This window comes from Salmo salar, chromosome 05 (genome assembly GCF_965601325.2).
Source record: "Salmo salar chromosome 05, fSalSal1, whole genome shotgun sequence".
Taxonomy (NCBI): domain Eukaryota; kingdom Metazoa; phylum Chordata; class Actinopteri; order Salmoniformes; family Salmonidae; genus Salmo; species Salmo salar.
This window is the reverse complement of record NC_138295.1, coordinates 72,690,557-72,716,052: the sequence shown is the minus strand read 5'-3', so window position 1 is coordinate 72,716,052 and position 25,496 is coordinate 72,690,557. Positions and strand designations below refer to the sequence as shown.

Sequence of the window (25,496 nt, the reverse complement as noted above, 5' to 3'; positions counted from 1 at the left end):
TGGAGGGAGGAGGACAGGGGTGGAGGGAGGAGGACAGGGATGTAGGACAGGGGTGGAGGGAGGAGGACAGGGGTGGAGGGAGGAGGACAGGGGTGGAGGGAGGAGGACAGGGGTGGAGGGAGGAGGACAGGGGTGGAGGGAGGGAGGAGGACAGGGGTGGAGGGAGGCACTGTGTGTGTTTATCAGTGTTCAGAATGTACTGTGCTGTAGATTTCTATGAAAATGTAATCTCCTCTACTTGGGTTACCATAGAGCACCTTTTAAAAGGGGGGAGGACACTCGTACACATGAATGCACACACACACGTGAGCAATTGATAGATGGACAGAAAGGCCATTTGTTCTCCACCGTTTTAATGGTTTAATTTCATGTCTCATCCCTGACTCACTCTTTTTCTTTATTCTTCATCTCTCGCTTCTCTCTCCAACCATACTTCCTCTGTGAAGAGCTTGGGGGATGCTGAAGTGCTCTTCAAATGAAAGAGCGATATGGAGATAGGAGGAGAGGTGGATGGACAAAGAGAGGACAACAGAATGAAAGAGATAAGACTAGAGAGACATAGGCAGAGAAAGTGAGTGAGGACAGAGATGAAGAGTGAGAGAGAGACAGAAAGAGAAAGAGGGGGGCAAGAAAACAATGCTGTGGCTAATGTTCCACTAAATGTGGTTGACAGGGACTACTGGCGTGGGAAAACACAAGGCTGGCCCTTCTGCTCTGGAAGAGACAGGACGGGATGGTGCTCGCTGTTTCCTGGATTTGGGAATGCTGCGTCCCAGATAGAACCTCTCTCCCAGCTCTCTGATGCTTATCTGGGAAAACAGAGTGAGTTCCTGCCCTCCTGAAGAATAGCTAGTGGAGGACAGAGAGATCCTGTTTGTAAATCACACCATGGGAAGAGGGCTTGTTAAATGTGTTTTACACAGCAGTGTTATCCTGTTGATGTCCCTGCGCATTGGTCTATGTCACACACACACAGTAGATGACCCTTTACTGTGCTGTTCTTATGAGCAGCTGGGGTTGTACATAGGGCTCATGAGACACACTTCACCTGCCATGTATGACGCCACCTCTCTCACATGCACATGTTGACAATGTGACAGTTCTGCATCAGTGCCACAGACTAGTGCCTGAGTGACAGGACACCAGGTTGTATATTTGCAATACTTTCTCCTAACTAGCTGATGACAAATATAGCGAGCTGGCGCCATGCATGTAGGCCATGAAGCTGGACATTTCATAAGGTGATATATCTTATATTTCGGATATGATCGTCTCTCGGTTTCAGAGGCAGCCCCACATGGTGTTCAATGGAAGGCCTACGCTTTCTAAAAGGTCTGAGACGGCAGGTGGCCAGGGACTATCCCATCACTGCCACCAAATGCAGCAGGGAGGTGTAGTAGACAATGTGAAATAGAGGGGGAAGTCTGTATAAATGTGGTTTAGTTCCTGTTGCAATATGCTCAGAGTCTAGTGTTATAATGCCTTGTGCATTTGTACAGTGGTTTAATAATCTGGCCACATCAATAGATACAATTACCATGAAATGAAAAGAGATAATTAGAAGAAAGTACCTGCGATTGACGTAAAAGGACGTGATGACGGCCTAGAATCGTAGGACGCGGATATGATGTCACCACGGCAGTGTCGCTGTGGCGGTCTCTATGGCGACGCCGCAGCAGTGACGCCACCCTGGCTCGTGGTGAGTGGGTGTGACCCGCCCCTTAGAGCCCCCCTCTCCCTCTCCGTGTGGGCGGCCCGGTGAGGAGAGAGCGAAACACGACACCCGAGAGAGAGGAACCGGGGGGAGGAGAAAGAGTAGCCACAGAGTACAGAATGTTAGTGAGTGGAGGAAGAAAGAAAGTCTAAAGAGAGGCCGACTGCTATTCTACAGAACGGTTATTTTAGCGACGATATGTCAAACAACGGGGAAGATGCGATTGAGATGGAGTAAACAACTCGACAGTTCGTGAAAGTATATGCAAACAAGGAAAGAAGGGTTTTCGGTTCGTGTGCTTGTCGGGACGGTTGACCGTGTTCCGCTGCACCTCGAACAGGACAAGCCCAAGTTGCCGTGGGACAAACAGCAGTGAGCTACATCAACTGAATGCGATTCGGGAAAGTAACGTTACCTCGATCGCTACAGTTGGGGAAGGGTGTATTGGGAAAGAAAGTGGAAGCAAAGGGGCCCGCGAGTGGAGCAACGGTGGAAAGTTTAACGTTAGCTTGTTCCTCCCTCGTTTTTCCAATCCGAACCAAAGGAAGAGCTCAGACTTTTCCTTCCACAAACGCTACTGACTTGAGATCCATCAAGCTCGCTAGCTAACGTTAACTAGCTTGCAACACTCAAAATGAAAACCCCCGGAGATTCGGGTAAGTTTGTGCAAAACACAAGTCGACCACTTTTGTCTGGATGAACTTGATCATGAACTTGCTGGTTGTCTTCGCCTGTTTTTCGGTCTGTTGTCAATTATTAAGTGGTGAACAAAAGTCATAAGTTGTTAAATACATTTAACTAACTGGTTAGCTTGCTAACATTAGCCGTGTATTTGACAGTTAGCTAGCTGACGTGAGTTCATTGCATTGTAGCTATACAGTATTCAACACGTTCTCCAGTTATGTTGGATATGTTGATACATTGTAGCTATACAGTATTCAACACGTTCTCCAGTTATGTTGGATATGTTGATACATTGTAGCTATACAGTATTCAACACGTTCTCCAGTTATGTTGGATATGTTGATACATTGTAGCTATACAGTGTTCAACACGTTCTCCAGTTATGTTGGATATGTTGATACATTGTAGCTATACAGTATTCAACACGTTCTCCAGTTATGTTGGATATGTTGATACATTGTAGCTATACAGTATTCAACACGTTCTCCAGTTATGTTGGATATGTTGATACATTGTAGCTATACAGTATTCAACACGTTCTCCAGTTATGTTGGATATGTTGATACATTGTAGCTATACAGTATTCAACACGTTCTCCAGTTATGTTGGATATGTTGATACAACTGAAGTTGATGCAAAAGTGTTGTTTATACTTACTGTGTCTAGTTTGCTGGAAATATATCAATGTGGATTGATTGTCGACCTGTTGATGTGGCTGACGTTGAGTTGCTTTAGTCGAATTTAGCGAGACATTCAAAATGGAAGCTTTTGCAAGCGGACATCCACTTTTTAATGCTCGATTTGTAGTTAATCATATGAACCAGACACTTTATGGAAGATTAGACCTAGCTACCGGGGTTGTTTAAGCGTTTTGTCAAATTTGATCATTTACAGGGTTCTGCTTGTTTGTCATCCTATGCATCCCGTCAAGTTTGTATTTCTCCGCTGTTTGGTCGAATGGGCTTTTACATATGTGGCCACATTTAGCCACCGTCAGGATCTATTTTATCAGAAACAAATGTTGTTTTATGTACGACCCTGTCATAATCGGAATCAGATTAATTCGTGCTTTGTTTGTATCGTGCTTCAATAAGTTCTGCAAAGTACCTGTGCACGGACCCAGCGGTGGCATGTTGCGGAGTCCATGTTGGGATTCCCCCTCACCCGTTCGTAAAAAGTCTCTGGCCAAATTTCCGAAGCTTCTTAAATCGGCCCAATTCACTCTTAATTCACCGTTCAGATTAAGTTGTCATTCGCACAATACATAGATTTAGTTAGACCCGGGAAAATGCAAGTGAATATTTTTTGTTGGTTTACTTTGTGGACGCCATGCTTGGTTAGTTATGAAGGCCGCTGAGCTAGAGAGACGGGTGAAAGTTTCAATGGAGAGGGACTGTGTCACTTTCGAAGGAGGCAATGTTGAATCCCAAAGCGTTAGAATAAATCCTGCCGTTTCTCATATGCTTGCAGTTTACAGTAACGCTTTAGGCATATTTCTAGCAATTAAACGTTTCATCTCGCTTTCACTTTAGTTCTGATCAGTAATGTAGGCAGAAATGGCTGGGGCTGAGTAAAAGTGACTGGGCCGCTGACAAAACAGACCAGCTATCTGAGTCCGACAGTAAACAATGAAATACATAGCATCATAGGTGGCGCTTGAGTTTCATGTTTGGGGAAGCAGCTCAGCCCTAGTTAGAGGATCCGGTGAATTGTTTTAGCCTTTTATAAACACATTTCATGCAATTCTACAACACTTTACATGTCTGGAGACATTATCAGAATCTTTAATAGCCTACTACAAAAATGACAGGTTAGTCCTACGCTACTCTGTTGACACTGGCTAACTGAGATCAATAAAATCAACCTTGTCTTCAATGTAACCATGTAATCTAGGCCTACGAAAAGGGGAGACACATTGTACAATATGACGTCCATCAACAATTGAGGAGGAAATTATTGTCCCAAACTTTCCAGTGGCACTGACTCGCCCAATGATAAAGACGGTGAATATGCGCACTCACCAGAGATATGGTCGACGCTCTCCGCTACTGCCAAGAGATTAGTCCTGGTGTATCCTACTAATGGGAATAAACTATACTACACACTTAAATCATTTGGAATATATGTGACTTTTGTAATATTGCCTATAGATGCGTCTCACTGACAGCCGCAACTCGACATCAGCTATTTCATATTTGCCACATTGCGGACTTCTCAACTGTAGGCTATGCTTGTTATTTACCATGTAATTGAGATGTTACCAAATTAGGCTCGATCCCAGGAACTCCCTACTACACATTTAACTTTTCTGAATATCAGGAGACAACACAACCAACAAATCAAGTTCATTTAAAAATCTCTATATTTTAAGCCAGCCTGATTGGGTGAGCAAGTATTACATCTGGCAGGGGAGTCACCTCTGGTAATTACATTTGACATTTTAGTCATTTAGCAGACGCTCTTATACAGAGCGACTTACAGTAGTGAATGCATACATTTCATACAATTTCATTTCATGCATTTTTTTTTTGTACTGGCCCCGTGGGAATCGAACCCACAACCCTGGCGTTGCACACACCATGCTGGCGTTGCACACACCATGCTCTACCAACTGAGCCACAGGGAAGGCTATATTATGCTAGCACCCCCCACCAGTAAGCCTGTAGCTTACAGATCACTGGCTGGGAAACCGTTTTATGGAAATCATCAAAGGTGTAGAGACCATTGCATTGTTACATTTGTTTCTTTTTTAAAACACATGCCTGCACAATAATGTATGAACTACACCACCAGTCTATCTACACTATCCATCACGGCTTGGCTTCTTTAACGTGTCGGGACGACTGCACCCTTCACTTCATTCACACCCACCGACCTACGTAATTCCCATGTTAATGCATCTGTCCACTCCGCACTGACTCAATCACTGTACAAACACTACCACTCCAACTGAAACAAATGAATGAGAATTGGCCTTGACTGCATCGCATTGTTTTTACTCAAGAGCGGAAGTGAACTGTAGTTGGACTCCGGCCTTGCGGCTTTCCCATAGTGCGACGCCTGACTTCACGGTGTCTGTGTGAATGGCCCGTGTCTATCTGGTGCAGGTGGGTTTGTACTGTACGGCATCGGAAGAGGAAGTGGTCAGAGTTTGTACATCTCTGCTGTGCGTTAGATTAGTATCATTTCACTCTCAGCGGCACACTTTCATATTCAAAGTGACTGGTAATCATGTCATCCCTGACTGGTTCATCTTAGATGTTGTGTAGGCCTATAGTCAAGTAGTATGAGCAAAATCTCCTGTCTAATTAGTGAAGAAGTTTAGCATGTTTTGTTTTTGCACTTGTTCCAAAGATGTTTTTATTTATTTATTTGACCTTTATTTAACCAGGTAGGCCAGTTGAGAACAAGTTCTCATTTACAACTGCGACCTGGCCAAGATAAAGCAAAGCAGTGCGACACAAACAACAGAGTTACACATGGAATAAACAAACATACAGCCAATAATACAATAGAAAAAGTCTATATACAATGTGTGCAAATGAGGTAGGATAAAGGAGGTAAGGCAATAAATAGGCCATAGTGGCTAAATAATTACAATATCAATATAGCAATTAAACACTGGAGTGATAGATGTGCAAGTAGACATACTGGGGTGCCAATGAGCAAAATAAATAACAGCATGGGGATGAGGTAGTTGGATGGGCTACTTACAGATGAGCTATGTACAGGTGCAGTGATCGGTGAGCTGCTCTGACAGCTGGTGCTTAAAGCTAGTGAGGGAGATATGAGTGTTGTTTTGAGATGTAACGTGATATTGGCCTAATGTGACAGAAGATCAGAGATGGCTGGGTGGTATGATCAACTCAAGCTAATCATAAATATGCTCTGTATCAAGCATGCAACAAATGTGGCTCCAGTCAATCTGTCAGCTGGTTTGTAGCCTGAGGCCTATCAAAGGTGAACAACCGTGAACGATGACACTGTAAAAAGAAGCCATGATTATATGGGGATTCCAAATAGGTCAAACAGTGACCATCAAGCTCGCTAGTTAAGTCAGCTCATTCCTGAAATTCCAGCATAAGTTTGTTCCTGCTCTCTCTTGCATGTTGTGAAGCACATTACTAACCAACTTCCCCCATACATACAGCATCCATCAGGAAGCTCAGTCACACATTACTAACCAACTTCCCCCATACATACAGCATCCATCAGGAAGCTCAGTCACACATTACTAACCAACTTCCCCCATACATACAGCATCCATCAGGAAGCTCAGTCACACATTACTAACCAACTTCCCCCATACATACAGCATCCATCAGGAAGCTCAGTCACACATTACTAACCAACTTCCCCCATACATACAGCATCCATCAGGAAGCTCAGTCACACATTACTAACCAACTTCCCCCATACATACAGCATCCATCAGGAAGCTCAGTCACACATTTAATGCCAACTCTGCATATTATTTATTTCACTACAACAAAGGCTATGCCTGACATCACAGGGACTTGAGATGAAGCAGGCCTCTCTTATCTTATGGGGGTGATCTCTCCCAAGAATAATGTGGTTATTTTGTTTTGTGTACAACACAACAGTGATGCCTGTTCTGTAGTGGCTCTGTGGCTTATATACAGCCATGCCTGTTCTGTAGTGGCTCTGTGGCTTATATACAGCCATGCCTGTTCTGTAGTGGCTCTGTGGCTTATATACAGCCATGCCTGTTCTGTAGTGGCTCTGTGGCTTATATACAGCCATGCCTGTTCTGTAGTGGCTCTGTGGCTTATATACAGCCATGCCTGTTCTGTAGTGGCTCTGTGGCTTATATACAGCCATGCCTGTTCTGTAGTGGCTCTGTGGCTTATATACAGCCATGCCTGTTCTGTAGTGGCTCTGTGGCTTATATACAGCCATGCCTGTTCTGTAGTGGCTCTGTGGCTTATATACAGCCATGCCTGTTCTGTAGTGCCTGACGGACAGACTGTGTGAGCCCCATGGCTTCTGCTCTCCTCTCTAACCTCCACCCCTTCCCTTTCTGGCACATTCCAGTACACTCCTACCCCAGAGAAACAGCCCTGAGGAGGGGGGCCGATGACTTCACCACGTCCCACCACAAGTGGCGCTTTTACTAGTGTGTGTGTTTGGTTGCACTTTTACTAGTGTGTGTGTACCCAAGACTAGAGTGTGTATGTGTTGGATGTGTGTATACCAGAGCGAGGGTGTTTGAGCGGTGTCATGTACACGTGTATAAAGTATGTGTGCAAGTCCCACTCCTTCGCTGTCTTAACCGTGTTGACAAACACAGTTGAGCTTTAACCGAGGCATTATCTAACCACAAATCTGCCCTAATAATAGACTTAAATAGTCACATTATTATAAGGCTTTAATCCCAGCAGGCCTTTATCTCTCCATCTACCACTCACTCTCTCTCCAGTTCTCCTGTTGCTGTGCTCTGTAGGCCTGGTTAGGAGTTTTAACCCTTAACAACACCTCTCCACTCATTACAATCTATGTGCATTGCCAGAATGAGAATGTTATAAATAGGATATAGCAATATTGGATAGCAATCTAATAGTTTGTAGATAGAGATGATTTGTTCTGTAAGCTTCTTTATTTATGGATCTGTCTCTCTGTTCTATGAGACAGGACACTGCCTGCTCGCTATGTGTCTAATGTTACCAGACACTAACCTGTTGATGCTGGGATTTCTTTCTATCCTGAGTCATCAGGAATTACTGTTTTTACTCTGTCAGGAATATAGCATAACTGTTTTATCTTTATAATGGAAATGGTCAAATAGTCTTATTTCCTGATTTTTAATGAGTGCCAATCACTTGTATCCTCCTAACAATTGATGATAGTGTTTGGTAAATTGATTTAGCACAAATTACATTATCTGAGAGGTTACAGTAGGTCAACTGATCTGAAATCAGGCTTTGTCCTTGGTTAGCTATTACGACTAGAAAGAATAGAACCAACATGACACAGGAAGACAGGTCCTGGTCCTGTTGGTAAGGCACCGTATCACCAGCCTGGGGTTGGAAATGAGATCAAGGGTGGTGATAATGATTAGGTACCAGTAATAGAGGTCGACCGATTATGATTTTTCAACTCCAATGCCGATTATTGGAGGACCAAAAAAAACCGATACCGATTAATCGGCCGATTTAAAAAATAAAAAATAATAATTTTATTTGTATTTCATATACCTTTGACTATTGGATGTTCTTATAGGCACTTTAGTATTGCCAGTGTAACAGTATAGCTTCCGTCCCTCTCCTCACTCCTACCTGGGCGCGAACCAGTAACACATCGACAACAGCCACCCTCGAAGCAGCGTTACCCATGTAGAGCAAGGGGAACAACCACTCCCAAGTCTCAGAGCGAGTGACGTTTGAAACGGTATTAGCGCGCACCCGGCTAACTAGCTAGCCATTTCATATCGGTTACACCAGCCTAATCTTGGGAGTTGACAGGCTTGAAGTCATAAACAGCGCAATGCATTGCGAAGAGCTTCTGGCAAAACGCACGAAAGTGCTATTTTGAATGAATGCTTACGAGCCTGCTGGTGCCTACCATCGCTCAGTCAGACTGCTCTATCAAATCATAGACTTAATTATAACATAATAACTCACAGAAACATGAGCCTTAGGTCATTAATATGGTCGAATCCGGAAACTATCACGTTTATTCTTTCAGTGAAATACGGAACCGTTCCGTATTTTACCTAACGGGTGGCATCCCTAAGTCTAAATGTTCCTGTTACATTGCACAACCTTCAATGTTATGTCATAATTACGTAAAATTCTGGCAAATTAGTTCGCAACGAGCCAGGCGGCCCAAACTGTTGCATATACCCTGACTCTGCGTGCAATGAACGGAAGAGAAGTGACACAATTTCACATGGTTAATATTGCCTGCTAACCTGGATTTCTTTAGCTAAATATGCAGGTTTAAAAATATATACTTCTGTGTATTGATTTTAAGAAAGGCATTGATGTTTATGGTTAGGTACAGTCGTGCAACGATTGTGCTTTTTTCGCAAATGCGCTTTTGTTAAATCATCCCTGTTTGGCGAAGTCGGCTGTCTTTGTTAGGAAGAAATAGCCTTCACAGTTCGCAACGAGTCAGGCGGCCCAAACTGCTGCATATACCCTGACTCTGTTGCAGAGGTGACACATTTTCCCTAGTTAAAATAAATTCATGTTAGCAGGCAATATTAACTAAATATGCAGGTTTAAAAATATATACTTGTGTATTGATTTTAAGAAAGACATTGATGTGTATGGTTAGGTACAAGTTGGAGCAACGACAGTCCTTTTTCGCGAATGCGCACTGCATCGATTATATGCAACGCAGGACAGGCTGGATTAGCTAGTAATATCATCAACCATGTGGAGTTAACTAGTGATTATGATTGATAGATTTTTATAAGATAAGTTTAATGCTAGCTAGCAACTTACCTTGGCTTCTTACTGCATTCGCGTAACAGGCAGGCTCCTCGTGGAGTGTAATGTAAAGCAGGTGGTTAGAGCATTGGACTAGTTAACAGTAAGGTTGCATCCCCACGCTGACAAGGTAAAAATCTGTCATTCTGCCCCTGAACAAGGCAGTTAACCCACCGTTCCTAGGCCGTCATTGAAAATAAGAATGTGTTCTTACCTGACTTGCCTAGTTAAAAAATATTTATATCAAAAATAAAAATCGGTGGCCAAAAATACCGATTACTGATTGTTATGAAAACTTGAAATCGGCCCTAATTAATCGGCCATTCCGATTAATCGGTCGACCTCTAACCAGTAATATGACTACTACTGACCCAGGGATGCAATGGGTTAGTAGTAGTTAGTCACTTTCTCCACAGTGACAGGGCAGGCAGGAGGAAGGCTGGGGTCTGGGTGTGAATCACACACACACACACACACACACACACACACACACACACACACACACACACACACACACACACACACACACACACACACACACACTCTGCTGTAATCACTGTGATCTGGTGTTGCTGTGTTTATATGGGGACGCTTCATATTTAGTTTCCTTCTCCCTCAACCCCTCTCCGTCTCTCTCCGGTTCCTACTCTTCTCCCCCATCTCTGGTCTGGTGTGTGTGTGGCTGGTGAGATCTCTGTCTCTGGAGTGGCCATTGTGTGTGTGTGTGTGTGTGTGCGTTGTCTGTGTGTAAATGAGGATATTGTGTGTGGGGTTAGTGGGACCTCTCATTGTACTCATAATGAAGCGGTGCAGCTCAGGGGTTGGAGGCTGCTTGACAAGAGGAGAGACTGTCCCTCGCTCTGTCCCTCGCTCTGTCCGAACACCTGTACTTGCGTTCTAAATAATAGATATTTTGTTTATGCGAAAATAGTTTTGACAATATCGCAATATTTTGCGCTGGTTGGTAGTACCTGCACCAAAACTCCAGTGTCATTCTTCATAGCTTGTTCTCAGACTTCTTTTATAGATGGAGCCAATTTGATTTTTAGCACTTTTATTTCCATGATTGATCAAAACTCGTTTTTTCATGGCTCTCTCTGTGCGTCTGGAGCAGACATATGGTGAGCAATATGTTTGGAACATCGAATTGCAATACATATCGTATCAGCACCTACATTTTGTGATAATATCGTATCGTGAGGTCCCTGGCAATTTCCAGCCCTACTCTGCCCTTGACTGGCCCTCATAAATCTTTACCCTTGCCCACTTGATGGTGTGTGGTCGACTCTCACGGTCCATTTCCCCTACATTAGACCTAGTCTATAGAGCGCTACAGGTTGTTGGTGGTTCAAACAGCTGTGTGTGGTCAGAGCCAGAGAGAAACAGGAGGGATTTGCTCCATTTAAACTGCACTGTAATTGTCTTTTATCAGCCTAACCGTGCCTTCGGGATCTGTTGGTGTGTGTGTGTGTGTGTGTGGGGGGGGGGGGGGGGGGGGGGGGGGGGGGGGGGGGGGGGGGGGGATCTACTTACACAGACTGGTATAAGTTGGGCCCAGTTTTCCAGTGGTCCAATAGGCCATAGCCCCATACTGACCGTTTGGTGTCATGGTCCCAGTATTGGCTACTAGGATGGAGAAGGTCATGGATTAGAAATAATTTACTAAGGATTGATATCGGTGGAGGATGCAGTGACCACAGGTAATGGTGTAGTCTGTAACAGTCATGACAAGTGTGTTCTGCACCATAATCTCTGCACCATAATCTTGTCACCATAAACAGCTTTTTATGGGAAGTCCTGGACCTCCCACATTCCTGCTTTAGTAAGTTAATAGTTGCCGTCTGTGCTGCATTTCACACTGGAGGAAAACACAACCCTCTCTCACATAGAGCAGACAGACAGAGTGTCTCTATCTCACACACAGCGAGAGAGAGAGAGAGAGGGGCTATCATCTCAGGTGCTGTTCTGTCTGGTTCAGTGGAACTAAGAAGGGTGTGGCAAGCTGCCTGGGTAGACCTGCATCGGGTACTCAGCTGTGTGTGGGTGTGTAATATAATATCGCTATTTTACAGAGCCAACTTGTTACAAAGGTGTGGTGACTCTGTATTATATATGAGACACAAAGTGTGTGAGAGAGTGTTTATTCATCTGACAGAGAGGCCATGTGTGTTATTTGTTAGTGTGTGTGTCTAGTGTATCGCTGCGCCTTTCTCCTCACAGCACTGGCGGTGCCACTGAAACTGATCTGAGCTTGACGCCAGACACACACACACACACACACACACACACACACACACACACACACACACACACACACACACACACACACACACACACACACACACACACACACACACACACACACACACACACACACACACACACACACACACACACACACACACACACACACACACACCTGCGGAGATCAGATAACCGTGATCCCTGGCTCACCATCAGCTCCTCTAAATACCTCTGCTGCTCCATCCAGCCTCACATCACACCACCCACGACCCTGACCCAGCCTCACATCACACATTACACCACCCACGACCCTGACCCAGCCTCACATCACACATTACACCACCCACGACCCTGACCCAGCCTCACATCACACATTACACCACCCACGACCCTGACCCAGCCTCACATCACACATTACACCACCCACGACCCTGACCCAGCCTCACATCACACCACACATTACACCACCCACGACCCTGACCCAGCCTCACATCACACACTACACCACCCACGACCCTGACCCAGCCTCACATCACACATTACACCACCCACGACCCTGACCCGGCCTCACATCACACATTACACCACCCACGACCCTGACCCAGCCTCACATCACACATTACACCACCCACAACCCTGACCCAGCCTCACATCACATAACACCACCCACGACCCTGACCCGGCCTCCTATCACACATTACACCACCCACGACCCTGCACAGACCTGGGTTGACCCTGACCCAGCCGGAATCACCAAACACACACACATACTCCTAATCCTAACCTGTGGTGGTGTTTGTTTCCATTTATAGCACGGTGTAACTCACACTGATAATCTACCAGATTAACCTTGTGGGTTTGGTCACTTTGAGGGTATCACACCTTAAGACCCCCATGTGGACTGATCCTTCCCGTAAGACCCCCATGTGGACTGATCCTTCCCGTAAGACCCCCATGTGGACTGATCCTTCCCGTAAGACCCCCATGTGGACTGATCCTTCCCGTAAGACCCCCATGTGGACTGATCCTTCCCGTAAGACCCCCATGTGGACTGATCCTTCCCGTAAGACCCCCATGTGGACTGATCCTTCCCGTAAGACCCCCATGTGGACTGATCCTTACTCAGTCCCTCCAGGATTTCAGTTTTTTTGCGTGATTTCTGCTTCCCAAAATACTTGATTTAGCGGCAGCTTTTATGAAATTCTGCTATACATTTTGTGATGTTTTTTTTTCACACGTTAATTTCATATAAAGCAATAAGTCATATGTGCTCAGTTTTAGGATGATTTTAAGCAGAATACATAATACACAAACTATTACAAACATCTAAAGTGCTCACTTCTGTTTATTTTCCTGAACCAACAGCTCTGTCATAATCCACTCACACATTCACTCACACACCTCTCCTCTCCATCAGGCTTGGGGCTTGTTGTCAACACGAGATGCACCTCCCATTCCTACTCACTCTCTCCCTCTCTCTCTTAAAAAAACAAATAGATTCAATGCGAATCAATCACTTTCAATTTGAGGATCAACATTTCTTTCTAATCAGTTGTCTTAATTCTTGATTGTGATTTTTTTCTGAAAGGGTCGTAAGGGAGATAAAGAACAGAAAATGTAAAAATAGAGTTGTGGTTGATAGGTACTATTCCATTTCCAAAACATCCAGAACCATTGTGCTTTCGTGATTCGTTGTAAGTTTTACAGAGAGTTGAAAACGGCAAAGCTGACAAATTGCACTCAGTGTTTTGAGCAGCGCTCTCCCTGGACAGACTGGGGAGAGCAGAGGGCCGACCACCCTACTAAAGCCAAGGTTAGCGGAGTAAAAGTTTGAGTAAAACGCCACTCACCGTGATTCTTTCAGCGTTTGCCACAGTCTTCCCTGCTACCACTGTAGTCATGGTGATCTGCCACTACTGTGGGAACTGTTCTGACATTCTCATATTCTTTGCTGATTCGAAGTGACTGTTGATTGTCGACTTTCTCTAGTTTTCAGAAACATTTAGAAATTGTTTCGCACTGTCGTTAGCTATTATTTTTGTTGGCAAATGAGATTGATTTCTGTTCGTTGTATTGCCTGTCAGCCATCAACAATCACCCATCATCTTCACACGTGAATACGCTGACAGGCCAGGAGGAAAACCATTTTCCAAACGGCCCAATCCAAAATTACGAACACGCTTTTGATTGGACCCTTTTATGCGCTAAAAGTGCGGGAATTGGTCAAAATTGCGAGCTCTCGCATAATATGCGCTGATTGGTTTATTTTTGCATTGAATTATGCAATCCCGAAGATCCCATTTAGCTGTTGTGCAGACATTATGACCTAGCCTGATTTTGGTGTACAGGAGTGTGGAGAATGAGGTGTGTGACTTTGATAATTTAGCGGTGTACAGAAATGAACTGTGGAAAGTGAGGTGCCGTGTTAGGATGTCCTCCTCCTCACCAGGCTTACACTGGGCTGCTAACCCATAATATGACACTCACCCTCTATCTCAAAGCCTGGCTGTAGAATGGGAGGAGGACTGGAATACTTCAGCCTATTTTTATCTGGGAATCTGTCTCTGCTTGGGAGAGGGAGAGGACAGATATCTAATTCTAGAGGATGGGAAGTCACAAAAAGACTACTGTGCCATTTGCACCTCGTTGTTACTTTCTGTGTGTGTGTGTGTGTGTGTGTGTGTGTGTGTGTGTGTGTGTGTGTGTGTGTGTGTGTGGTCGGCTGTTGAGTATTCAAATGCCATCTGGTGCCACCTAAAACTTTCTCTCCAACCGCCTGTTACCCTCCTCTCTCTCTCTCCCTCCTCTCTCTCTCTCCCTCTCTCTCCTCCACCTCTCCTTCTCTCTCTCTCTCCTCTCCTAGTCAGGAATGGGAGATCACGTTTGAAGAGTTTTTCTTTTCAACCTCTCCTCTCTCTCTCTCTCTCTCTCTCTCTCTCTCTCTCTTTCCCCGCTGTCGGTCTTTTGTGTTTTCTCCTCCCTCTCTCCTTGTGTAGACCTGTCCCGTCCTCTATGTACCTGCGTCATTGTTCATTTTGAACTTTGAGCCAATTTATCTCAAGTAAGCATGTGGTTTCTCTCGTGTGTGTGTGTGTGTGTGTGTGTGTGTGTGTGTGTGTGTGTGTGTGTGTGTGTGTGTGTGTGTGTGTGTGGTGTGTGTGTGTGTGTGTGTGTGTGTGTGTGTGTGTTGCTTAGGGGAACCTGTGTGTGTGAGTCACTACTACTGGCCAAGCAGTGTATTTGAGATATGTGTGTATTACTAGGTAGGGCCTTTAGTATGAAAGCCCTGTGAAAAGTATGTGTGTGAGAGAGAGCCCGGGGGGGGTTCAGCTCAGAGTTCTCTCACAAAACAACACATTTATGAAGGGATCAAACCAGCCACATGTAGAGAATGATAATCTACTGTAGTCAGCATTAAACCAGCTTGCATTCTTTCAGTGTTAATGTGTGTGAAGGTGAACACCTGTCTGTCTGTTTAAATATCACCGTGTGTGTGTGTGTGGTGTGTGTGTGTGTGTGTGTGTGTGTGTGTGTGTGTGTGTTTGTGTGTAAGTGGAAAGAGGACATCCTCTGTCTTTTATCAGCTGTGATTGGTTGATCTAATTTGCTCCTTGTGGCTGGCCTGTGGCTGACCTAAGCACTGTCCTTTGTACACCAGAATCACACACACACAGTGAATCCCTGGTTTCTGTCTGAAATCATAGCTACTTAGCTAGCATGTTATTTTGGATGAAAACATCATCATGGCTGCTCTGGCCTTGGTCTGTTCTATTGATGAAAGTAATGGATAGAATGTGTGTTTTTCAGTGAGAGTGCATGGGGTTGTTGGTGTAGGAGAGAGTTGATGTGTGTGAAGGTCTCTGAGGAGTGAAACCTTTTAAAACAGAGAATAACTGGCCCCTCCATCCTCTCTTCTCCTCCACCTCTCTGTCACCCATCCCATGGTGGAATACCCCAGTGACAGATCCTCTTCCATTACCTCTCTCTCCCTCACCTCCATCTACCCCTCTTTTTTCACTGCAACTCTCCCGGTCCCCTTCTCCTTTCACTCCATCCATTTTTCTTGCTTTTTTCTCCCCTCACTCTCACTCTCTCTCCCCCATTCCCTTCAGCTGGCGTGTGTCAGACGGAGCAGTGCAGACCTGTTGTTGGGCTTGTGTTGCTGTAAGGACACAGGTGCTGAATTACTGTGTGGTTAGCATCACTGTGTGGTTAGCATCACTGTGTGGTTAGCATCGCTGTGTGGTTAGCATCGCTGTGTGGTTAGCATCGCTGTGTGGTTACCATCACTGTGTGGTTACCATCACTGTGTGGTTAGCATCGCTGTGTGGTTAGCATCGCTGTGTGGTTAGCATCGCTGTGTGGTTAGCATCGCTGTGTGGTTAGCATCGCTGTGTGGTTAGCATCACTGTGTGGTTAGCATCACTGTGTGGTTAGCATCACTGTGTGGTTAGCATCACTGTGTGGTTAGCATCACTGTGTGGAAACAACCTGTAGTTTACTGGTGTTTGTCTGTCTGATCTGTATCAACTCGGATTAGGGGCGCCACACCATGCAGGACACACACACACACACACACACACACACACACACACACACACACACACACACACACACACACACACACACACACACACACACACACACACACACACACACACACACACACACACACACACACACACACGTGTTCATCCTGGATAGGTAGTCTCGTACAGGTTTTCATGGGTAGCTCTTTGCAGTCCATCATTAATCTATTTTTAGTTAGTCATCTTCCTGAAATGTTTATATGCAGTCATTTCTCTGAACTCTGTTTATGTCTCCTCCCAGGTGTGTGTGATGTGTGTTGGCCTGAGAGGGGTTGAATAATGCATAGATCATTGGAAAGGTATTTATAGGAAAGCAGAGTGATTTAAAGTTTAATGGCAGGCTTTACCATCAGTGCTGTACAGCATCATACACGCTCACTCTCTCGCTTCCGCACTCTCTCTCTCTCAATTGTTTGTCACTCTCTTTTCCTGTCTTCAGTATACTGGCTAGCCTGTCTCCTTCATTTCTCACATCTCTCCATCCCTGTCTTTACGTCTCTCCCTCTTTTCCCTGTCCGTTAGCTGTCCAGCCTGTCATATTGTCCTTTCTCTCTGTCAGATGAACAGCCTCTAGAGCTGTTAGCCATGTAAAGCCATTGATATTTAATGTGATGTGCTGGTCTCAACCATTCACTGGGCCGCTGAGGTCTGATCAGTGGAAGGTAGGCTGGAACTAGAATACTGAAAGAAGGTTCAGGACGACGCAATGCCTAGTACAGCGTCATACAGCGTCATACAGCGTCATACAGCTTCATACAGCTTCATACTGCCAAATGCTCAAAGCTGATTTGAAATATATTGTGATTCGCCCAATAAATCAGAGCAGTGTGTTTGGGTTTAATCTCGTGTTTAGGTGTGTCCCAAAAGGAATAGCGGTGACCCAATAGGTCCTGACCTGTTGTTGGGAAACACTCATCTGTTTCTCCATCCCTCTCTCCACGTTTTCTTCTCTGACAGTGTTCACTCCAGCCTTCCATACGCCTCTTCTTTTTCTCACTACCTTCCTTTCCCCTCTCTCCATCTCTCCCTCATGTTTACATTGCCCCACTACCTTCCTTTCCCCTCTCTCCATCTCTCCCTCATGTTTACATTGCCCCACTACCTTCCTTTCTCCTCTCTCCATCTCCCCTCCTCTTGCTCTCTTTCCTCCCTCCCTCAAAACGTCCATCTCTCCCCACTTTCCCCTCTTCCTCGCTCTCTGCTGTTTACATCCTCCCCTCCTCTCACTGACTGGTGTTATAGGGGGACATCAGTTGTAAGCTCCTTGCCCAAATGGCCACTGACACACACACACACACACACACACACACCGACACACACCGACACACACCGACACACAGAGAGAGCCCTGCTCTGGGTCACAATACTTTTATCCAGGGCCATTTTTAGCATCAGTCTGCTCTGTGATTACGCAACAACACGCGGGTGGGCCGACACACACAGACCCCAGACACAGTTTAACACACACACACACACACACACACACACACACACACACACACACACACACACACACACACACACACTAGGGCTGTGCATTTTTCTCTTTCAAGATAATTGGTTCCGTATCCTGATACATGCGCTCCAATACGATACAGTAACAATACGTTTTAGTTTGATTAAAGAGTCATGGGAAATGATTCTTTGCACTAACATTTTGTCATATAAACACATTCATTTTCCATTCCAAATTAAAATCTGCTGCAGATGGAGTTCATGAGCTGGGCCTCTCTGAGCTGGGCCTCTCTGAGCTGGATCTGTCTGAGCTGGGCCTCTCTGAGCTGGATCTGTCTGAGCTGGATCTGTCTGAGCTGGATCTGTCTGAGCTGGGCCTCTCTGAGCTGGATCTGTCTGAGCTGGGCCTCTCTGAGCTGGATCTGTCTGAGCTGGGCCTCTCTGAGCTGGATCTGTCTGAGCTGGATCTGTCTGAGCTGGGCCTCTCTGAGCTGGATCTGTCTGAGCTGGGCCTCTCTGAGCTGGATCTGTCTGAGCTGGGCCTCTCTGAGCTGGGCCTCTCTGAGCTGGGCCTCTCTGAGCTGGGCCTCTCTGAGCTGGATCTGTCTGAGCTGGGCCTCTCTGAGCTGGATCTGTCTGAGCTGGGCCTCTCTGAGCTGGGCCTCTCTGAGCTGGGCCTCTCTGAGCTGGGCCTCTCTGAGCTGGGCCTCTCTGAGCTGGGCCTCTCTGAGCTGGGCCTCTCTGAGCTGGATCTGTCTGAGCTGGGCCTCTCTGAGCTGGATCTGTCTGAGCTGGGCCTCTCTGAGCTGGATCTGTCTGAGCTGGGCCTCTCTGAGCTGGGCCTCTCTGAGCTGGGCCTCTCTGAGCTGGGCCTCTCTGAGCTGGGCCTCTCTGAGCTGGATCTGTCTGAGCTGGGCCTCTCTGAGCTGGATCTGTCTGAGCTGGGCCTCTCTGAGCTGGATCTGTCTGAGCTGGGCCTCTCTGAGCTGGATCTGTCTGAGCTGGGCCTCTCTGAGCTGGGCCTCTCTGAGCTGGATCTGTCTGAGCTGGGCCTCTCTGAGCTGGGCCTCTCTGAGCTGGATCTGTCTGAGCTGGGCCTCTCTGAGCTGGATCTGTCTGAGCTGGGCCTCTCTGAGCTCGATCTGTCTGAGCTGGGCCTCTCTGAGCTGGATCTGTCTGAGCTGGGCCTCTCTGAGCTGGATCTGTCTGAGCTGGGCCTCTCTGAGCTCGATCTGTCTGAGCTGGGCCTCTCTGAGCTCGATCTGTCTGAGCTGGGCCTCTCTGAGCTGGATCTGTCTGAGCTGGATCTGTCTGAGCTGGATCTGTCTGAGCTGGGCCTCTCTGAGCTGGGCCTCTCTGAGCTGGGCCTCTCTGAGCTGGGCCTCTCTGAGCGTGTGTGTGTGTGTGTGTGTGTGTGTGTGTGTGTGTGTGTGTGTGTGTGTGTGTGTGTGTGTGTGTGTGTGTGTGTGTGTGTGTGTGTGTGTGGGTGTGCGTGCGTGGTGTATACTATGTAGTCACCTGATCTGACCCAAAAGAGACTAGGCATCTACTACCACTTTTGGTTCTGACATCACCATCACCCACTAATGAACTTGTCATGGTTACACTTGTGTTTGAGCTAGTAATGTATCAATATTTATTGTTGAGAAATTATATATATATATGATATATGATTTTGACCGTTTGGATGTTTTTAGTGAGCTTCTTTTGTCCTCCTGCCTTGGCCATGTTGTTTGCCTCGTTATGAAATGATCATCTTTCCACAGTTTATCTAAAATGACCATGTACACTACGCTGATTGTTTAAACTGTTGCTGATGGTGAACCTGAACAATACAAATCAAATCCAGAGTAAGTCCTGTTCAGCAGGTATGATGACTTGTCTTCGGTAGCTCAGGTTTATTCCAGTAAAACACCATTTTCAACAGAGTATAGACAGCAATAACATAACAAATGACAGGTTGTCATTCAGCTAATAAAGGCTAATATCACACAAGCCAGTTTAGCATTTGACTGCTGAAGGTGCCGCTCAGATGTGCCACATCAGGAACATGCACAGTTTGACTAGGCTGCTGATATTCCCTAGGGTGGTCGGGCATGCAGAATGACTTGTAAATCAATGACTGTCAGCACCGTTCCATGTTTAGTTTGACCCGGAAGGAGAGGACACAGTTGTCACAAGTTGAGGTTTATTCGGAAAGTAGAAAGAAGGTAATAGGAGATGTGAACCGGCGATTGTTAAGGTTTGGTTTTGGGTCCCGGGACCGACGCAGTCATATCTTAAACATTTGAATTGGGGACCGATACGTATCGGTGAATCAGTACATCCCTAATATACACACACATACACAGTGATTGTTGTTTTAGGATGATTTGGGATTATGATGGGGAGAACAGTGAGGACTAGGCTAGGGGAGGGAGGGAGGGAGGGAGGGAGGGAGGGAGGGAGGGAGGGATAAAATACCTGACCACCGACGGACCCAGACTTAAGGAAAGCTTTGACTATGTACAGACTCAGTGAGCATAGCCTTGCTATTGAGAAAGGTCGCCGTAGGCAGACCTGGCTCTCAAGAGAAGACAGGCTATGTGCACACTGCCCACAAAATGAGGTGGAAACTGAGCTGCACTTCCTAACCTCCTGCCAAATGTATGACCATATTAGAGACACGTATTTCTCTCAGATTACACAGATCAAAAAAGAATTAGAAAACAAACCCAATTTTGACAAACTCCCATATCTACTGGGTGAAATATCACAGTGTGTCATCACAGCATCAAGATGTGTGACCTGTTGCCACAAGAAAAGGGCAACCAGTGAAGAACAAACACCATTGTAAATACAACTATATTTATTTTTATTTATTTTTCCTTCAGAATTTTAACCTTATTAATTTTGAATTGTCTTTATTATTTTGGAACTTCTGTGAGTGTAATGCTTACTGTTCACTTTTATTGTTTATTTTACTTTTGTATATTATCTACTTCACTTGCTTTGGCAATGTTAACATATGTTTCCCATACCAATAAAGCCCTTACATTGAATTGAGAGATGGAGGGAGGGATATGAGAGGGAGGGATGGAGAGTAAGGGATATGTAATGTATGTATGTAGAGAGAAGAGAGTGCTGGCAGTAGCAGCTCTGGGGGCAGTGCAGTCAGGACAGTAACCCCCCCCCCCCCTGCACCTGCCTGTCCACACACTGGGGCCATTGTGTTCCTGTCACACACACACTCTCGCTCCACATACTTTCTCCCGCCTGTTCTCGCTGGCGTTAGTGAGGTCACCTGACTTAGCCTAGGTGTTTAGGTGGTGTGTGTGAGCAGCCCCTGGCTCACCTAACCTGGCCGTGGTATAGTTGGAGTTAGATGGTGTGTGTCTCTTTGTGTCTGGGCTCTGGCTGGGAGAGAGGGGGAGGTGGTGGTGTGTGTGTGTGTGTGTGTGTGTGTGTGTGTGTGTGTGTGTGTGTGTGTGTGTAGGCTTTGTGTTGCTGGCAACAACAGTGCACTGTGGCAAGCCATTGAGTCACAGCATTGGTGGCATGGATTTCTGTTCCAGTGCAGGTGTGTGTGGGTGTGTGTGGGCTCCCTGTGCGTGGTGTTGTCTGTTCTGTCTGCTCGTGTGTGTGTGTGTGTGTGTGTGTGTGTGTGTACCAGTTGTGTCCCTGGTGTGTGGGTGTATGTCTTCGTGTGTGTCAGTCTCTCTCTGCTCAGTGTGTGTGTGGCTGCAGGCAAGGAGGGGAGAGAAGTGTGTGGGACTGTGAGTTGGTTCAGAATTCTCTCGTTCCTCTGACTTGTTTGTGGGTGAAAGGTAGCTACCTGATTTGCTGGTATCAATTAGTGTATGTTCTGAGACACACAGACAGACAGATGTTTGCTGTGAGTGTAGAGCTTGCTTCCTGTTCTGTTATGAGGGTGGTCAGTGGAGATGGGTAATCACTATGCACTCATCTCTCTTACATAACAACCCAACCAGCACAGCACACTACCTACCACTACCACTGACTGACTGGAGAGAAAGTTCACCTCTAACATCTCTTTCTCTGTCTCTCTGTTTTCTTCCCCCTCTACCTTGTTCTCTGTCAATGTGTTGTTCTCTCTGGTGGTGAGCTGAGCTGGGCCGGGAGGCATAGAGAGATCTGGTATTCTGTACTGTGTTGTGGTGTGGTGGCCCCATAGTGTTAGATGGTGTTGTCTGTACTGTGTTGTTGTGTGGTGGCCTCATAGTGTTAGATGGTGTTGTCTGTACTGTGTTGTTGTGTGGTGGCCTCATAGTGTTAGATGGTGTTGTCTGTACTGTGTTGTGGTGTGGTGGCCTCATAGTGTTAGATGGTGTTGTCTGTACTGTGTTGTGGTGTGGTGGCCTCATAGTGTTAGATGGTGTTGTCTGTACTGTGTTGTGGTGTGGTGGCCTCATAGTGTTAGATGGTGTTGTCTGTACTGTGTTGTGGTGTGGTGGCCCCATAGTGTTAGATGGTGTTGTCTGTACTGTGTTGTGGTGTGGTGGCCTCATAGTGTTAGATGGTGTTGTCTGTACTGTGTTGTGGTGTGGTGGCCCCATAGTGTTAGATGGTGTTGTCTGTACTGTGTTGTTGTGTGGTGGCCTCATAGTGTTAGATGGTGTTGTCTGTACTGTGTTGTGTTGTGGTGGCCTCATAGTGTTAGATGGTGTTGTCTGTACTGTGTTGTGGTGTGGTGGCCTCATAGTGTTAGATGGTGTTGTCTGTACTGTGTTGTTGTGTGGTGGCCTCATAGTGTTAGATGGTGTTGTCTGTACTGTGTTGTGTTGTGGTGGCCTCATAGTGTTAGATGGTGTTGTCTGTACTGTGTTGTGTTGTGGTGGCCTCATAGTGTTAGATGGTGTTGTCTGTACTGTGTTGTGGTGTGGTGGCCTCATAGTGTTAGATGGTGTTGTCTGTACTGTGTTGTGGTGTGGTGGCCTCATAGTGTTAGATGGTGTTGTCTGTACTGTGTTGTGTTGTGGTGGCCCCATAGTGTTAGATGGTGTTGTCTGTACTGTGTTGTGGTGTGGTGGCCTCATAGTGTTAGATGGTGTTGTCTGTACTGTGTTGTGTTGTGGTGGCCTCATAGTGTTAGATGGTGTTGTCTGTACTGTGTTGTGGTGTGGTGGCCCCATAGTGTTAGATGGTGTTGTCTGTACTGTGTTGTGGTGTGGTGGCCTCATAGTGTTAGATGGTGTTGTCTGTACTGTGTTGTGGTGTGGTGGCCTCATAGTGTTAGATGGTGTTGTCTGTACTGTGTTGTGGTGTGGTGGCCCCATAGTGTTAGATGGTGTTGTCTGTACTGTGTTGTGGTGTGGTGGCCTCATAGTGTTAGATGGTGTTGTCTGTACTGTGTTGTGGTGTGGTGGCCCCATAGTGTTAGATGGTGTTGTCTGTACTGTGTTGTGGTGTGGTGGCCCCATAGTGTTAGATGGTGTTGTCTGTACTGTGTTGTGGTGGGTGGTGTGCGAGGGGCGAGTGAGGGTGTGGTGGAGTGAGTGGTGTTGTCTGTACTGTGTTGTGGTGTGGTGGCCCCATAGTGTTAGATGGTGTTGTCTGTACTGTGTTGTGGTGTGGTGGCCCCATAGTGTTAGATGGTGTTGTCTGTACTGTGTTGTGGTGTGGTGGCCTCATAGTGTTAGATGGTGTTGTCTGTACTGTCGTTGTGGTGTGGTGGCCCCATAGTGTTAGATGGTGTTGTCTGTACTGTCGTTGTGGTGTGGTGGCCCGATAGTGTTAGATGGTGTTGTCTGTACTGTCGTTGTGGTTTTAGAGAGGGTTAGTTGGTGTTGTCTGTGCTGTCATGGTGGTTTCAGAGAGGGTTAGTTGGTATTGTCTGTACTGTCATGGTGGTTTCAGAGAGGGTTAGTTGGTGTTGTCTGTACTGTCATGGTGGTTTCAGAGAGGGTTAGTTGGTGTTGTCTGTACTGTCGTGGTGGTTTCAGAGAGGGTTAGTTGGTGTTGTCTGTGCTGTCATGGTGGTTTCAGAGAGGGTTAGTTGGTGTTGTCTGTGCTGTCATGGTGGTTTCAGAGAGGGTTAGTTGGTGTTGTCTGTACTGTCATGGTGGTTTCAGAGAGGGTTAGTTGGTGTTGTCTGTACTGTCATGGTGGTTTCAGAGAGGGTTAGTTGGTGTTGTCTGTGCTGTCATGGTGGTTTCAGAGAGGGTTAGTTGGTGTTGTCTGTACTGTCATGGTGGTTTCAGAGAGGGTTAGTTGGTGTTGTCTGTACTGTCATGGTGGTTTCAGAGAGGGTTAGTTGGTATTGTCTGTACTGTCATGGTGGTTTCAGAGAGGGTTAGTTGGTGTTGTCTGTACTGTCATGGTGGTTTCAGAGAGGGTTAGTTGGTGTTGTCTGTGCTGTCATGGTGGTTTCAGAGAGGGTTAGTTGGTGTTGTCTGTACTGTCATGGTGGTTTCAGAGAGGGTTAGTTGGTGTTGTCTGTACTGTCATGGTGGTTTCAGAGAGGGTTAGTTGGTGTTGTCTGTACTGTCATGGTGGTTTCAGAGAGGGTTAGTTGGTGTTGTCTGTGCTGTCATGGTGGTTTCAGAGAGGGTTAGTTGGTATTGTCTGTACTGTCATGGTGGTTTCAGAGAGGGTTAGTTGGTGTTGTCTGTACTGTCATGGTGGTTTCAGAGAGGGTTAGTTGGTGTTGTCTGTACTGTCATGGTGGTTTCAGAGAGGGTTAGTTGGTGTTGTCTGTGCTGTCATGGTGGTTTCAGAGAGGGTTAGTTGGTATTGTCTGTACTGTCATGGTGGTTTCAGAGAGGGTTAGTTGGTGTTGTCTGTACTGTCATGGTGGTTTCAGAGAGGGTTAGTTGGTGTTGTCTGTGCTGTCATGGTGGTTTCAGAGAGGGTTAGTTGGTATTGTCTGTACTGTCATGGTGGTTTCAGAGAGGGTTAGTTGGTGTTGTCTGTACTGTCATGGTGGTTTCAGAGAGGGTTAGTTGGTATTGTCTGTACTGTCATGGTGGTTTCAGAGAGGGTTAGTTGGTGTTGTCTGTGCTGTCATGGTGGTTTCAGAGAGGGTTAGTTGGTGTTGTCTGTACTGTCATGGTGGTTTCAGAGAGGGTTAGTTGGTGTTGTCTGTACTGTCATGGTGGTTTCAGAGAGGGTTAGATGGTGGTTGTCTGGGGTTGGTAGATGAGGTGAGATTAGCTTGGCGTCTGTGAACTGTAGTGTTATTGTTCTAAGATTGTAGAGTGGCGTGATGGATGGATGGATGGATGGATAGGTGGTGGGAGTACATTATTAGAAGGATTCCACAGGTTGTTGTGGTAGATAAGATGTATCAGTCACTGTCTGACAGTGGATAGGATGTTTGCTGTAGTGTTGTTAGTGGAGGTTAGGACTAGTAACAGG

General features: G+C 46.1%; 1 protein-coding gene across 1 annotated transcript in view; it reads left to right on the top strand.

The window, feature by feature from the left end:
• The first annotated feature begins 1,601 nt into the window (after positions 1-1,601).
• Positions 1,602-25,496, top strand: part of LOC106576393 (Ets2 repressor factor like 3) — an 80,104-nt gene continuing 56,209 nt past the window's right edge. The window contains 1 exon segment of the mRNA XM_045718726.2: positions 1,602-2,370. Coding sequence (XP_045574682.2) covers positions 2,349-2,370 — 22 coding nt within the window. The 5' untranslated portion in view covers positions 1,602-2,348.